Source organism: Lynx canadensis, chromosome E3, assembly GCF_007474595.2.
Source record: "Lynx canadensis isolate LIC74 chromosome E3, mLynCan4.pri.v2, whole genome shotgun sequence".
In the NCBI taxonomy this organism is placed as follows: Eukaryota; Metazoa; Chordata; class Mammalia; order Carnivora; family Felidae; genus Lynx; species Lynx canadensis.
In genome coordinates this window covers 992,362-1,004,178 of record NC_044318.1, presented here as the reverse complement: position 1 = coordinate 1,004,178, position 11,817 = coordinate 992,362, and the positions used below count along the sequence as shown (strand labels likewise).

Genomic DNA, 11,817 nt, shown 5'->3' with positions numbered 1-11,817 from the left:
ATTGCACCAGGGAGGGTTCGGGAGCCCAAGGGGGCAGGGGACACCCCATCCTGCTTTCTAGGTGAGGACACCTGACCTTTCATAGGCCCCCAGCCCAGAGCTCCTGCCAAGAGCCTGGTCCAGGCCTTTGCGAGGATCATGACTGGGAAGCTGGGCACTGCTGGTCCCTGCGGCTGCCGTTGCTGCCTGGGGGCCCCCCACCCAGGATGCAGCCTGGCGCCTGCGTCACTCAGTAGCCCCAGGGGCACAGTTCCCCTGAGAGCAGGACAGCAGGGCCTACCACATACACCCGGAGCATCACGGCTGAGGGGAACTGGATGTGGTCCCAGCCCCGACGGCACCTTCTGCCCCAAGGGGCAGAAGGCAGAGGGACTGTCTGCTTGGGCCCCATCACGGGCCGGGTGAGGAGCCTGACAGAGAGGTGATGGGCCCCCTCCCTCCTCGGAGCCCCCAAAGCCACTCAGCCTGGGCTTGGGCACCCCCGAGCCAGACACCGCCTCCTGAGGCAGGACACTGCCAGGGCACCCCTGGGCCCACGAAGAGCAAGTCCGGCTGTCTCTGGCTTAGGGTAAACTGAAGCATGGACATACCTCCCCGCCCTCAGGGCAGCTACCCAGTCTACCCGCTGCTGGCCGGGGCATGGGGCACAGGCCCAGATGCCCTCAAGGGGACAGGCTCACTCCTGTGGGTGGCTCAGCTCCAGGGGAGGGCTGCCCACAGACCCTTCAGTTGGCACCGCTGAGACCTCAGAGGGGTACGGTGTCCTGGCCCTGTTACCCATACCTAGTCTATGATTCAGCCCATCAGGGGCATGGAGGGCTGGGGCACAATCTAATGGCTGTAAGTCTTTGGTGGCAGCACCACACGGCAGCCCAGGAGCCCACCCAGCCCTGTGGGAGACCACTGTCCAGGGCCAGAGCTGACCCACGTTGCCTACCCCTGCATCTCCCACCCCCAAGGGCTGGCAGACCATGTAGGGTCAGGAGCAGTCCCTGGAGGAGGAGGGGAGGCAATGGGGGCGGTGCCAGAGCCTGGCCCCCAGGTGGCAGGAGTGGGCGGGGCACCTGCCCGGGCTCTGCCCGCTTATGTGCCCGCTCACTCATTCACTTGGTCTTCGCTGTCACTCACCATCACTTGGTCCTTGTCACTTGGCCCTTGCTGGCACCGTCCAAGGTAGGTCTGATCAATTGGCCCCCTGTGCAGAGCAGGAAACCGAGGCCGGGAGGGATTCTGGGACTCGCCCAGATCCCACCGGGCCGACCTGGACCATCCTAACCCCCAGATGCCCCTGCCTGTCGATCTTATGGCCGAGGGCAGCTGCCCTGCGTGTCCCAGCAGGCCCGACCCCACCAGTGGGGAGAACCCCCCGCCCCGGTCTTCGGGAGGGCGGGGCGGGGGCGGGGGCGGAGCGGCCGAAGGGGAGGGGAGCCGCGTCCTGCGCCGTGCGCGCCGCCCGCAGTGCCCGCCGAGCGCCGAGCGCCGTGGCCGGGGGCGTCGCGGGGCGCGCGGGACGGGCAGCCGGCTCCGGCGGCGCTGCGCGCAGGTAGGGCAGGCAGGGCAGACGGCGGGGGCGGCGGCGGGCAGGGCCGCCGCCCCCGCCCCCGCCGCGGAGAGCCCCCAACCACGTGGCTGTCCCGGCCAGGGGTGGGGATGCTGAACTTGGGGTCTCCGGGAGGGGAGCACCTGCATGCCCCCCGTTGGCTGCCCCCCCCCAAGAGGCAGACTCCCCTCCACCGGGGCTCTTACCCCTGGCTCCTGACTGACCCTCCCACGACGACTCCTAGTGCGGCTGTTCTGTCCCCAGCCGACCAGGACTGACCCCCCCCCCCCCCCCCCCACAAGAGATCTTCCGGCCAGGAGTCCCCTCCACAGGCTGACGCAGGCAGGGCCGCGCTCCTGTCAACCCCTGCCCACCCTCCCAAGGTCCAGAAAGCCAATCTCCTGGCTCTCAGCCTCAGTGACGGGAGCAGGGCCTGGGGCTCAGTCAGGGACTCCCTGGGCCCCTGGAGTGGGCTGAGGTGGGGGAGGAGGCAGGAAGCAACCTACTCTGCCAGGCTGGTGCACAGCAGAAACTGGGCCAGATGGCTTGTGGACCGTGCTGGGGGCAGCCCTGGGCCCAAAGAGGCTGCAGCCCCTCCCCAGTCCCAGACCTGCTGTGCAGCCTGGGACCCCAAGGTCCTCAGCACCTCCTCCCTGCAGCCTCCAGGCAGCGATGCAAATTGCAGCCAAATCCTCCTGGCTCTGGGATTAACTTCCTCTGGGTAGGCTTCCCCATGCAAAGCATTAGAAAGGAACTGGAAGGAAGCCAAGCAGGGCCCCACCTCTTACATGATGAGGGTCTGGGTCACCCGCTCTGCAACCAGGGTGGCAAGTGGGCCTGGGAGTCGGGAGGGCGGGCTTCTGGGAACCCACTTGTGCCGTGTGCCTGGCCCTGCTGCCGCCACAACATTGCCCCTGTCCTTCCCACCCAGAGACCAGGCCGTGGTAAGGCTTTGGTGGGGGTGGGAGGTAAGGGTGTGGAACTGAGTAAAAACTTTTCCCTGTGGCTAATTAGCCCCATGGGGGAGGGGCAGGCACATGGGGCCTCATTTGTGGGGCTTCAGCTCCAGGCCCTGCACCCTGTGGACTGTGTGGGTGCCTATGTGGACCTTGGGAAACCGGTGGTGAGGCCCCTGGGGACCTCCCAAGCCCCAGACTGGGTGTCACTGTACAAGGGTGGGCCTCCCTCCTTCCTTTGGGAGGGGGTGCCCTCAACCAGTGGGTAGGGCACATCTGGGGGTGACCGCCGGCTGGCGGGCCCCCTGGCTGTTGCTTCCTCTCGCGCCCTCCAGCCCCAGGCTGGCCACTTCCGAAGCTCCCGACGCCATGGAGGAGTGGGATGTGCCTCAGATGAAAAAAGAGGTAGAAAGCCTCAAGTACCAGCTGGCTTTCAAGAGGGAGATGTCCTCCAAGACCATCCCTGAGTAAGTCCCCAGGACCCCACGGAGCCCCGCCCACCCAGGGCTGCCGGCTCCCATCTGCATCTCATTTCCCTGCCCCGAGCGTTTTGCATGAGCCAGAACCACACCTCCACAGCCAGCCCTCGCCCTCGGGCACCCTCCTGCTCACCTCCCCCTCTCCACCCGGCCGCACACAGGCTCCTCAAGTGGATCGAGGATGGGATCCCCAAGGACCCGTTCCTGAACCCCGACCTGATGAAGAACAACCCGTGGGTGGAGAAGGGCAAGTGCGCCATCCTGTGAAGCACCCCCGCCCCGACTCTTGCCTCTTTGTAGGGAGAACACCTCGATAAAGGTGTGGCTTTTATAAAGACTCTTTGATGATGTCCGTGCTTTTGTACATTTTCTGATGAAGAAAAAGCAACAGCACAGCATCAAGCCTGGGCCCTGGGGCGTCTGGTGGGGGGGGTTCCAGAGCACCCAGCACGGGTCGAGGTGTCCCGCACAGCCCCAGGGTATCCAGCGTAGATCCTGGGGCGTCCGGTGAGGGGTCCAGGGCACCCAGCACGGGTCGAGGTGTCCGGCGCAGGCCTGCTACAGCAGGTCCCGGATGTACAAGCTGCGCCGCACGGCATTGGAGACGCCCTCCTTGAAGCGAAACCAGACGTCACTCCTGCCCACCGCTGTGCCTATGCGCCACTCGGTCGCATCTGTGTCCGGGGCCACATCTCCTGTGGAGGATGTGTGGTTGCTACTCTGCCTTGCTCCGGCCCCTCCCTCCCTCCCCTCCCTCCTGCCACACACCTGCATTCAGGGCTGGCGCTCTCTTGATGACCACACGACCAAAGAAGTCTCTCTCGGGCTGAAGGAGACAGGTTGGTCAGGGTCTCAGACTCCCTGCTGTGAGCAGAGGGCCCGGCGGCTGCGGGAGCAGACGCCCACCTCCCCTCCCAGCCTCCCTTCCCTTCAGCCCCTCAGAACCCGCATAGTGGCAGGAGGACACCGTAACCAGATCCAAACTGAGCCAAGTGGAACGCCCTATGCTGAGCAGCAGGGAACTACTGGCAGGCCCCCAGGGCTGAGCACCAGCCCCGTCCCTACCCGCCTGCCCCCCACCCCCACCCCCTGCACCTGTTCCTCCAGGGCCGCTCTCTTCAGGATGCGCTCCAGCCGCTGCTCCTCGTGGCTGCGTGAGGCGGGTGGCTGCATCCCTTTCTCCCCAGCAACCCCCTGGGGACCCTCCTCTGCCTGCAAAAACAGGTGGCGAAGGCTGACTGCGCAGGGCCACTCCAGGGACAAGGTCCCTTCCAACAGCCCTGCCCTCCTAGGCCTGGCTCTGGCCCGAAGCCCGGGCAGGCTTACCTGGTGGCTGTCCCCAGCCCGGGCCAGGGCCTCCGCCCGCCGCATCTTCTCCATTTCAATCTCGTGGGCGATGAGCTGCTTGGCCTGGTAGGTGAGGGGCTTGCGGGCCGGCAGCTCAGGAAAGCGGCAGACCTCCTCCACGTTCCTGCTCTCAGAGTTGGCACAGAGATGTACCTGGTCAGCAGAGACCGGCAGGGGCCACCTGCCACACCAGCCCCAGACGCCAGAATGTAAGAGCTGCAGGGTGGGCCCGGTCCTGGCAACACGATGCCTGAGCCCCACAGCAAGAGAAGATTACCTGCCCCAAGCCTCAGTTTCCCCGACTACACGTGGGCACAAGAAGGGAACCCCTCCAGGGCCACAGGATGAAGAAATGAGACAAGGCAAGGCCTGGTCTCAAGTCTGGGGCTGAGTGCTTGGAACTGTCACCACTACTGCTTCCCTGTGACTGTGACAGAGGGAGACGTGCGGCTGGTGCCTCGCTGGGTAGCAGGGCCCCGGGGACTATCTCGGGATGGGGAAGCTGAGCCCTGGAGAGCTCAAGGGCCCTCTGCGGGACACTGAGGCAGCGAGAGCCTCCGCAGTAAACCTCAGACCCCAGCGCTGTGCCTGACCTGGAACACCACGCCTCACGATCACATCTGGGCAAAGGCTAAGCGGGAACCGAGCCCCTGCCGCTACCCCACAGACGGCAACACCGACACACGCGTCGCCGAGACCACGCTTTCAGATTCCCGGCCCAGAGACCACCACGGCACTTGGAGCCCAGCTTCCTGCCCCCGGCACCCCCGCCCCAGGTGCCGCACAGACTCACGGCTCTAGCCTGTAGACATAGTGCCCGTCGGGCACGCGTTCCTGGCGGTAGGTTAGGCTGTAGGCAAGCATGGTTCCCACAAGGCCGGCCAGCTGCTGTTTCTCACGAGTGCTGTACAGCTGTGTGCTCACCTGTGGACAGGGGGCAGGGGCAAGGGCACGGACGCTGAGCATGGCCAGGGGCCCTCCCCTATGGGCAGTCGCAACCCCGCCCTGGCTGAGGCACTCACAGGGCGCAGCTTGGGCGCAAGGATGTCCAGAAGCAGGCAGAGGACATCCAGGACGAGGGCCTGAGGTGCAGCCCGGCTGCGGGTAGCGGGCGTCAGGCCCGACACCAGCGTCTGGATGAGGTTCTGTGTCTTGCTTGTCCGGTTCTGGGCCTGGGGCAGAGAGTGAATGGGGCCTGGGTAACCCGGCGTCTCTGGGCCGGCCCCGAGCCCCGGGCTGGGTGCAGGGGCACACCTCCTGCTGGCTGCTGGGGAAGGCGATCCTCGGCACGTGGCTGGAGGCGAAGAGCAGGTGGAAGGCTGCCGGCAGGAAGGGCAGGTAGCGCAGCAACCGGAAGCTCTGGCCGTGGTGGGCGGCCCGGCTCAGCAGGTCGTCAAAGGCCAGCCAGTCGAGCGCCGCGCACACGGCACCCAGGCTGGAGTCCCGAAGCCGCAGGCGCAGGAAGTTGTCAAACAGGCCCTGGGGGTGAGCAGGTGGGTGGGCCCCGAACCCCTCCAGCCGCGGCCCCCAGCCCGCCATGTAAGCACCACCCAACGGGAACCTCCACCTCCCACCGCCCTGCCAAATGCAGGGCCTCGGGACATCTGCAAACACCAGCAAGGGCCCGCCCCAAGACCCCAAAGACAGAGCCAAGAAGGCCCAGCCTGCCGCCCCGGTGTTCTGACCAAATCCTTGACAGACGCACAAAAGAACCCAACCTCCCTAAAGGAAGTTCCATCGGTCAGAATCAAGGGCATAGAAGAAGCCCCACTCTCGTTCCTTGCGAGAGTCGTCTCCTTGGGCTACGGCACGACCCCTCCCCGTAACGGTTTCCAGATTTACGGATCACCCAATAATCCAAAGCTGCTTAGTCAGGGAGGCAGCTTAGGCCGGGCTTCCCGGGGGTGGGGGGGCACCTGTGCCACCCGCCCAAACCGGAACTCCACTCTGCCCGCTCCGCCCCACCCAGATGGATCCCGACCAGCAAATGGAGTGACCCCACTGCGCACCCGGCCCACCTCCCCACCCTGCCAGCCCACACGGGGCGTCCCCTCCTGGCACCAGCTAGTCCCTCCACCCAGGCCTCGGTCCACTTGCTGTCATCTCTGAGAGATCTCCCCGATACCCCACGTCCACCACCCCTCGCACCTATCCTGTTTCCCTGACACCATCTGAAGTGTCTCCCGCCCGCTGTCTGGGGACAGACACACAGCCAGGTACTGACCCACTGGGAGCCCCCAAAAACGTCCCAAGAGCATCATTACCTGGACCACCTTCTCATGCTCGCCTGCAGACGCAGCCACGTGCAGGATGTGGTAGAACCGCTGGGAAGCCGTGGTCAAAGGCACCTCGGCAGGACGGGGCCCCAGACCTGTGGGCCCATCGCCAAGCAGGAGCGTGTGCGGGATCAGGGCCAGGTTCTGGCCCCAGCGTTGCCTGCAGAGGGGTGCCGAGGCTGGAACGGAGCCCCGCCTCTTTATCGCTCTCGGTGGCACTTTGCCACCCAAAGCGGCCTGAGGGTCTGCTCTACTGGTCCTTAACGGGATGGCGGGGAGGCCAAGTGCCCCCAGGGCCTGGGCAGCATTCGGTCTCTGCTGGAGGCAGGGCTGGCCGGCCCGCTTACCTCTGGGCCCGGGGCAGCTGGAAGACCTCCTGCCACACGGAGAAGAGCCCCTTGCGCTGGTCCTTGAGACCCACGCGAGTGGTCTGCACGACCTGCACGCTCAGCTGCCGCCGGCCCCGCCCGTGCAGGAACTGGACACAGGGTGTGAGGGGCAGTGAGAGGCGGCTGAGCCCTGCCTCCCCCGGCCGCAGCCCCTGCCCCACCTGCCCACCTGCAGGGTGTTGATGCAGGCGCGGATGTCGTTGTCCGTCTTCTCACAGAGAGCCGCCAGCGCACCCGGGTCGGCCTGCATGCCCCGCCGCAGGGAGATCTGCAGGGAGGCGGGAGGGTGGGCGCTCTCTCCCCCAGAAACCCCCCCCAAGGCCACCTCTTCCCGAGAACACAGGTGAATGCAGGGGAACAACAGCTACAGACTCAGGGGCCGGCCTCGCTCTGTGCTCGAACCATCTACTGCCAGAGGGCAAACTGGTCCAGTCACCCCCACGCCCAGGGGTCAGCTAGGGGATGGGGCCTGGATGCGAGAGGGGACCAGGACAGGCGCGGCGTCCCCCCACCCCATAGCTGGCCACATGGCCCCCCGGTTGCGTATTCCCCACCACAGCCCTCACCCACCTCTTGTAGCCGCTGCACGAGCCTGGAAGACAGTGTGGGCGGAAAGTGGAGAAGAAAGGCCTGCTGCCTCAGCTGCCGCAAGGAGGGCACAAACCTGTAGGGGGCAGACACGGGCACACACCCGCCCCCAAGGGCAAAGGCGGGGGGGGGGGGGGGGGGGGGGGGGGGCGGGGCGGCACCCTCCCAGGGGCCCTCTGCTCTCCCCCACTCACTGGTCGTTGCAAATGCAGATGACGGGCCTCATCAGGAGTCCCCCCTCAGCCCGGCGTCGCCGTCCCCCACTTGTGGGAACAGCCGGACCCCCAGACTCTGCTTCTTGCGGGCCCTTGCGATCCAGGATGCTCAGAAGAACGTTGACGGCGGCCTGGGGTATGGGCGGAGGACACGGTGAGCCCCAGCCCGTCGCCGGCCCACCTGCCCACCCACTAGGGCGCCCAGGAGACCCACCACAGGGGCCCCGTCGATCTCATCGATGACCAGACAGTTGGGTTTCCCGCCAGCACCCAGCACCGACTCCATCTGCGTGGCCGCCTCGATGCACGTGCGGAAGGCCTCAGGGCTGCGGTCGTCACTGGAACCAGTGAGGCCAGAGGTGGGGCCGTCAGGGGAGCGATCGGGGTCCCTGGCAGCACAGGCTCCCAGGACTGGGCCACCAGGCCTACAGCTAGAGGCTACCCTGTGACAGGACCACCCCGCGTCCCAGCGAGCCCTGACAAAGCACAAACTCCACCGCCCAAGATCCCGGGACCAAGCCCCACCTCTGGCCCACCACGGTTTCGGGGGAGTCAGAACAGACCGGAAGCCTGGCACGTACCTCGCATTCAACTCCACCACGCAGTAACCAGCTTGCCGCGCAATCACGTGAGCCAGGGTGGTCTTGCCCAGCCCCGGGGGGCCACACAGCAGCGCCACCTGCGGCCAAGACAGGCCGGATGAAGACAGGCTACCACTCATACCACCGTGGAACCCCTGCCCCGCCCTCGAGGCTGAAACTCCTGTCCCGTGAGTCTCGCTCCTAAGGGATGTGCCCCAAGCCCACTGTGGCGAGCACACAAGCACACACCACACTCAGCGCGCTCGGGTTCCCGCCTACCGCTTCAGAGTCAGAGACAGCGCTGCCCGAGACCAGCAGTGGGAGATCTAACAGAGACGCAGATGCTGCTAGTGCAACTGAACCCCAGAAACCACCCGCTGTCGCCGTGAGCGTCCTGGAAAGGTACGCGGTCCTCCGAAAAGCAAACTTCGCCCGAGTCTTTAAAGCACACTCAGATTCCAACTCATGTCACCGACGTTCCGGGCCAACACCCTGGCGTTATGACGCCCTCAGCCACGGAGACAGAGGCCCCAGAGGCTGCAAGGGTGCTGGCCACCCGGAGAGCACAGCCCCCGGGCTCAGAGATGTGGGTGGCACGGCCAGGCGGGGCTCACCTTCTGCCGGGGCCGCCGGCTCGGGTCCAGGTCAGCCTCTAGCATGTCCTCTAGCACCTGCTCGTGGCTTTTCCATTTGCTGGAGGTCGTGGCCTCCTTGCCACCGCGGGCCAGCTCTAGACCGGGTCTGGGCCTCCGAGCAGGCCTCTCTCGGCCGAACACCACCAGGTCCCACAGCTTCAGCCACTTGAGGAGGCAGCGGTTAGTGAACTGCAGGACGGGAAGCGTGGCCTGGAGGAACCGCCAGCACCGAGGACTCCCCGTGCCCGCCCTTCACGTCAGCCTGCTGTCCCAAGCCCCGAAAGACACACGGGAATGCGGACGCTAAGGAACAGGTCACCCTGCCGGTGAGGGACAGAGCGAGGCTCGCACCAGGACCTCCGTCCCTACCACCCTAACTCCCTCAGGAGACCCCACTGTCCGGCGTGTTCCAGCATCAGCTGCTGGGACAGCGGGGAAGGAAACAGGCTGCAGGCAGGGGGAGCCCTGGACCCCCAGCCCAGGTCGCAGGTGACTTCCAGAATGCCAGCCCCATGCTGGCCTCACCTTCCCCACATACAGCTCCAAAGCGCAAATCCAAACCCTCTCCACCCTCCCAAGGTCCTTCAAGCTGACAAGAACAACCTTGGGGCAACAAAAAAATCAGTCACGCTTGAACGGGAACAAGAGAACGAGGTCTCACGTCATCGCTAAGAAGCTCCGTGTAGCACCGCGGTGCGAACTCATCCACCCAGAGGCAGTGCTGGGAGTCGTCTTGGCTGTCAGCCAGCTCCTCCTCAGGGGCCCCCGAAGTCTGGACCTCCTCTCCCACCTCCTCAGAGCTGAGGCTGGAGAACATCATGCCCTGAGCTGCCGAGCGAGTAGAGGGACTGCACACCCCCCGCCGACTACAGGCTGGAGATCAGCAGTCCAAGAACCGGTAAGGGTCCCAGGGCTGGAAGGGCCCACCGTGTCACCTGCGAAGCGTGTCTGAGAGCTGACGGGCCTCCTCAAGCAGTTGCTGCCTCCGCTGTGCAAACAGCAGAGACGGGATCAGCGTGTCTCCAGCACCCAGTCACCCCAGAGCTACCCTTCTCCCGACAAATCCCACCTCGCTGTCGACCTGCTCCTTCAGGGACGCGAAGGACACACCCAACAGGTCCAGCTGGCCACGGCCTCGCCACCAGATATCAAGGAAAGGGTTCTGTTGGGAAACGAGGACACCATTTGTCATCTCTCAGAACACAACCACCCACAGACCCTCTCTCGTCAGTGCTCAAGGACCCAGGTGGCGTTTTCTACTGACAACAGACCAACGCAAGGACAAACCGCCTCTCCAAACAAAAATCCTAAAGAGAAAATGCACTGGGATGGAGATAGCTCTAAAGGAAAAAGGTAAAGGTTAAAACATCAGAGAAAGGGAAAAGAGACGCCACAGGAAGGGGACAGTGAAACTGGCCCTCACAAATGGATGACTGCAGGTCACGTGAACTTCCTGAGGGGTCCCCAGGGTCTGAGGGTTGATATGATGTCTAGGACCCTTTCCTGGACGGCACCGAGCCCGCCAACCCTACAGGAAGGCTGTTGCCAGCCTCTCACCCCCACTTGTGGCCACACAACACTCACCTGCACCCCTGTGCCCACGGGGTCACCCCGCAGCACCAGAAAAGCCCGGCAGCCACCAGTGGAGGTCACACTGACATAGTCCTCCAGGACAGGGGGCCGCCTCAGGACAGGATTTCGAGCTGCTGGAGAGGCCTGAAGGGGACCCACGTCAGCACCAGCATCCAAGGGCCTAGGAAGGGACAGATGCTGACCTGGGGACACTCACCTCCTGTGACCATGGCCCGAGAAACTCAGATCCACTCTTGACTATACATCCCTCCCACACACACTCAGCCCCAAGCCTCCCAAAATCTGGGACCCTCCCAAGATCCCTGGGGCATCTGTGCCCCAAGCCACACACCCTTTGCCCCACAGTTCAGGGGGGATCTCCGGACTCGGTGGGGGGGTGATGTCCCCAGCAGGCGAGTCAGGAAGGGGCGGCTCTTCCATTTGTTCAGGTCTGAAGTTCAGCTTCTTCACGACTTCCATCCTGAGCCGTTTGACCCTGGGGGCTGGGGAGAAAGTCGAAAGTTTCAGAAGCTCTTGCCAAGCCTCACACCCCACCCGTATGCCTTGAGGCTCTGAGGACATACTGGGGGGCAAGGCCCCGTCCCTGGGGTCATGATCGGCCAGCTGCCTCTTCCTGGCACTGCCTTTGTGGTTCCCTGGAGGTCCGCCTGGAGAGCAATGAGTGGCAGCGTCCCCTCCAGCAACGGCCTCCTCGAATGTCAGCCGGGACCGACACACTGCGGGCCAGGGACCCCTGGAGGGCGACGGGGCGGCTGTCCCTGCCGGGAGAGAAGGTTGACAGCAGCGGCGCCAGGTCAGCCTGTACAGGCAACAGCTCCCGCGGCCTGGGGCGCTGGAGGGCCCTTCTCGCTCCGATACGCCCCCGCCCGAGCTCGCTCCAGCCTCCGGGTCCCCGCCGCCTCCCCTCCTCCGACCAGCCCTCCAGGACTAGGGGGACGAGGCCGAGGCCGAGGCGGGGCCCACGCCCACCTTCCAGCTCGGCCAGCACCTCGAGCTCGGCCGCAAACTGGCTGTAGAAGTCTTCCTGGCCGCCCCCCAGCTCGCGCTCGGGGTCTCCCATGGCGCCCGCTCCCGCTGCACCAACCCGCCGCTCCGAACCTCCCGCGCGGCCGCCGGTGCTGCGCGCCGTTCCCGCCCCTCGCGTCCCGGCGCCGCCAATCAATGGCCGGCGTGCCCGGCGGCTCTCGCCATTGGCCACCGGGAGGAGCGGGGCGGGGG

General features: G+C 65.4%; 2 protein-coding genes across 2 annotated transcripts; one reads left to right on the top strand and one right to left on the bottom strand.

Moving 5' to 3' along the window:
- Window positions 1-1,510: 1,510 nt before the first annotated feature.
- Window positions 1,511-3,325, top strand: GNG13 (G protein subunit gamma 13). Its single transcript, XM_030301369.1, has 3 exons — window positions 1,511-1,543; window positions 2,832-2,963; window positions 3,137-3,325. Exons 2-3 carry the CDS (start codon window positions 2,866-2,868, stop codon window positions 3,240-3,242), a joined length of 204 nt encoding a protein of 67 aa, XP_030157229.1. The 5' UTR covers window positions 1,511-1,543; window positions 2,832-2,865; the 3' UTR covers window positions 3,243-3,325.
- CHTF18 (chromosome transmission fidelity factor 18) lies at window positions 3,292-11,694 on the bottom strand. The gene is made up of 22 exons (XM_030301368.1): window positions 11,569-11,694; window positions 11,163-11,357; window positions 10,931-11,081; window positions 10,591-10,759; window positions 10,076-10,168; window positions 9,942-9,994; window positions 9,668-9,812; window positions 8,986-9,195; window positions 8,372-8,469; window positions 8,005-8,128; window positions 7,770-7,921; window positions 7,558-7,651; window positions 7,157-7,255; window positions 6,946-7,076; window positions 6,587-6,758; window positions 5,577-5,801; window positions 5,345-5,494; window positions 5,116-5,246; window positions 4,302-4,446; window positions 4,071-4,187; window positions 3,744-3,801; window positions 3,292-3,670 (listed from the first exon to the last, which is right to left on the bottom strand). The coding sequence occupies exons 1-22, from the start codon at window positions 11,657-11,659 to the stop codon at window positions 3,534-3,536; spliced, it is 2,940 nt and encodes a 979-aa protein (XP_030157228.1). The 5' UTR covers window positions 11,660-11,694; the 3' UTR covers window positions 3,292-3,533.
- Window positions 11,695-11,817: the final 123 nt, after the last annotated feature.

Excerpts from the sequence above, each read along its gene's own strand:
- GNG13 (XM_030301369.1), top strand. The coding sequence starts at position 2,866 with ATGGAGGAGTGGGATGTGCCTCAGATGAAAAAAGAGGTAGAAAGCCTC. Across the intron at positions 2,964-3,136 it reads TCCTCCAAGACCATCCCTGA|GCTCCTCAAGTGGATCGAGG; the intron begins GTAAGTCCCCAG and ends GGCCGCACACAG.
- CHTF18 (XM_030301368.1), bottom strand. The coding sequence starts at position 11,659 with ATGGGAGACCCCGAGCGCGAGCTGGGGGGCGGCCAGGAAGACTTCTAC. Across the intron at positions 11,082-11,162 it reads GGACGGGGCCTTGCCCCCCA|CCCCCAGGGTCAAACGGCTC; the intron begins GTATGTCCTCAG and ends CTTTCTCCCCAG. Across the intron at positions 10,169-10,590 it reads CCGTGGGCACAGGGGTGCAG|AACCCTTTCCTTGATATCTG; the intron begins GTGAGTGTTGTG and ends GTTTCCCAACAG.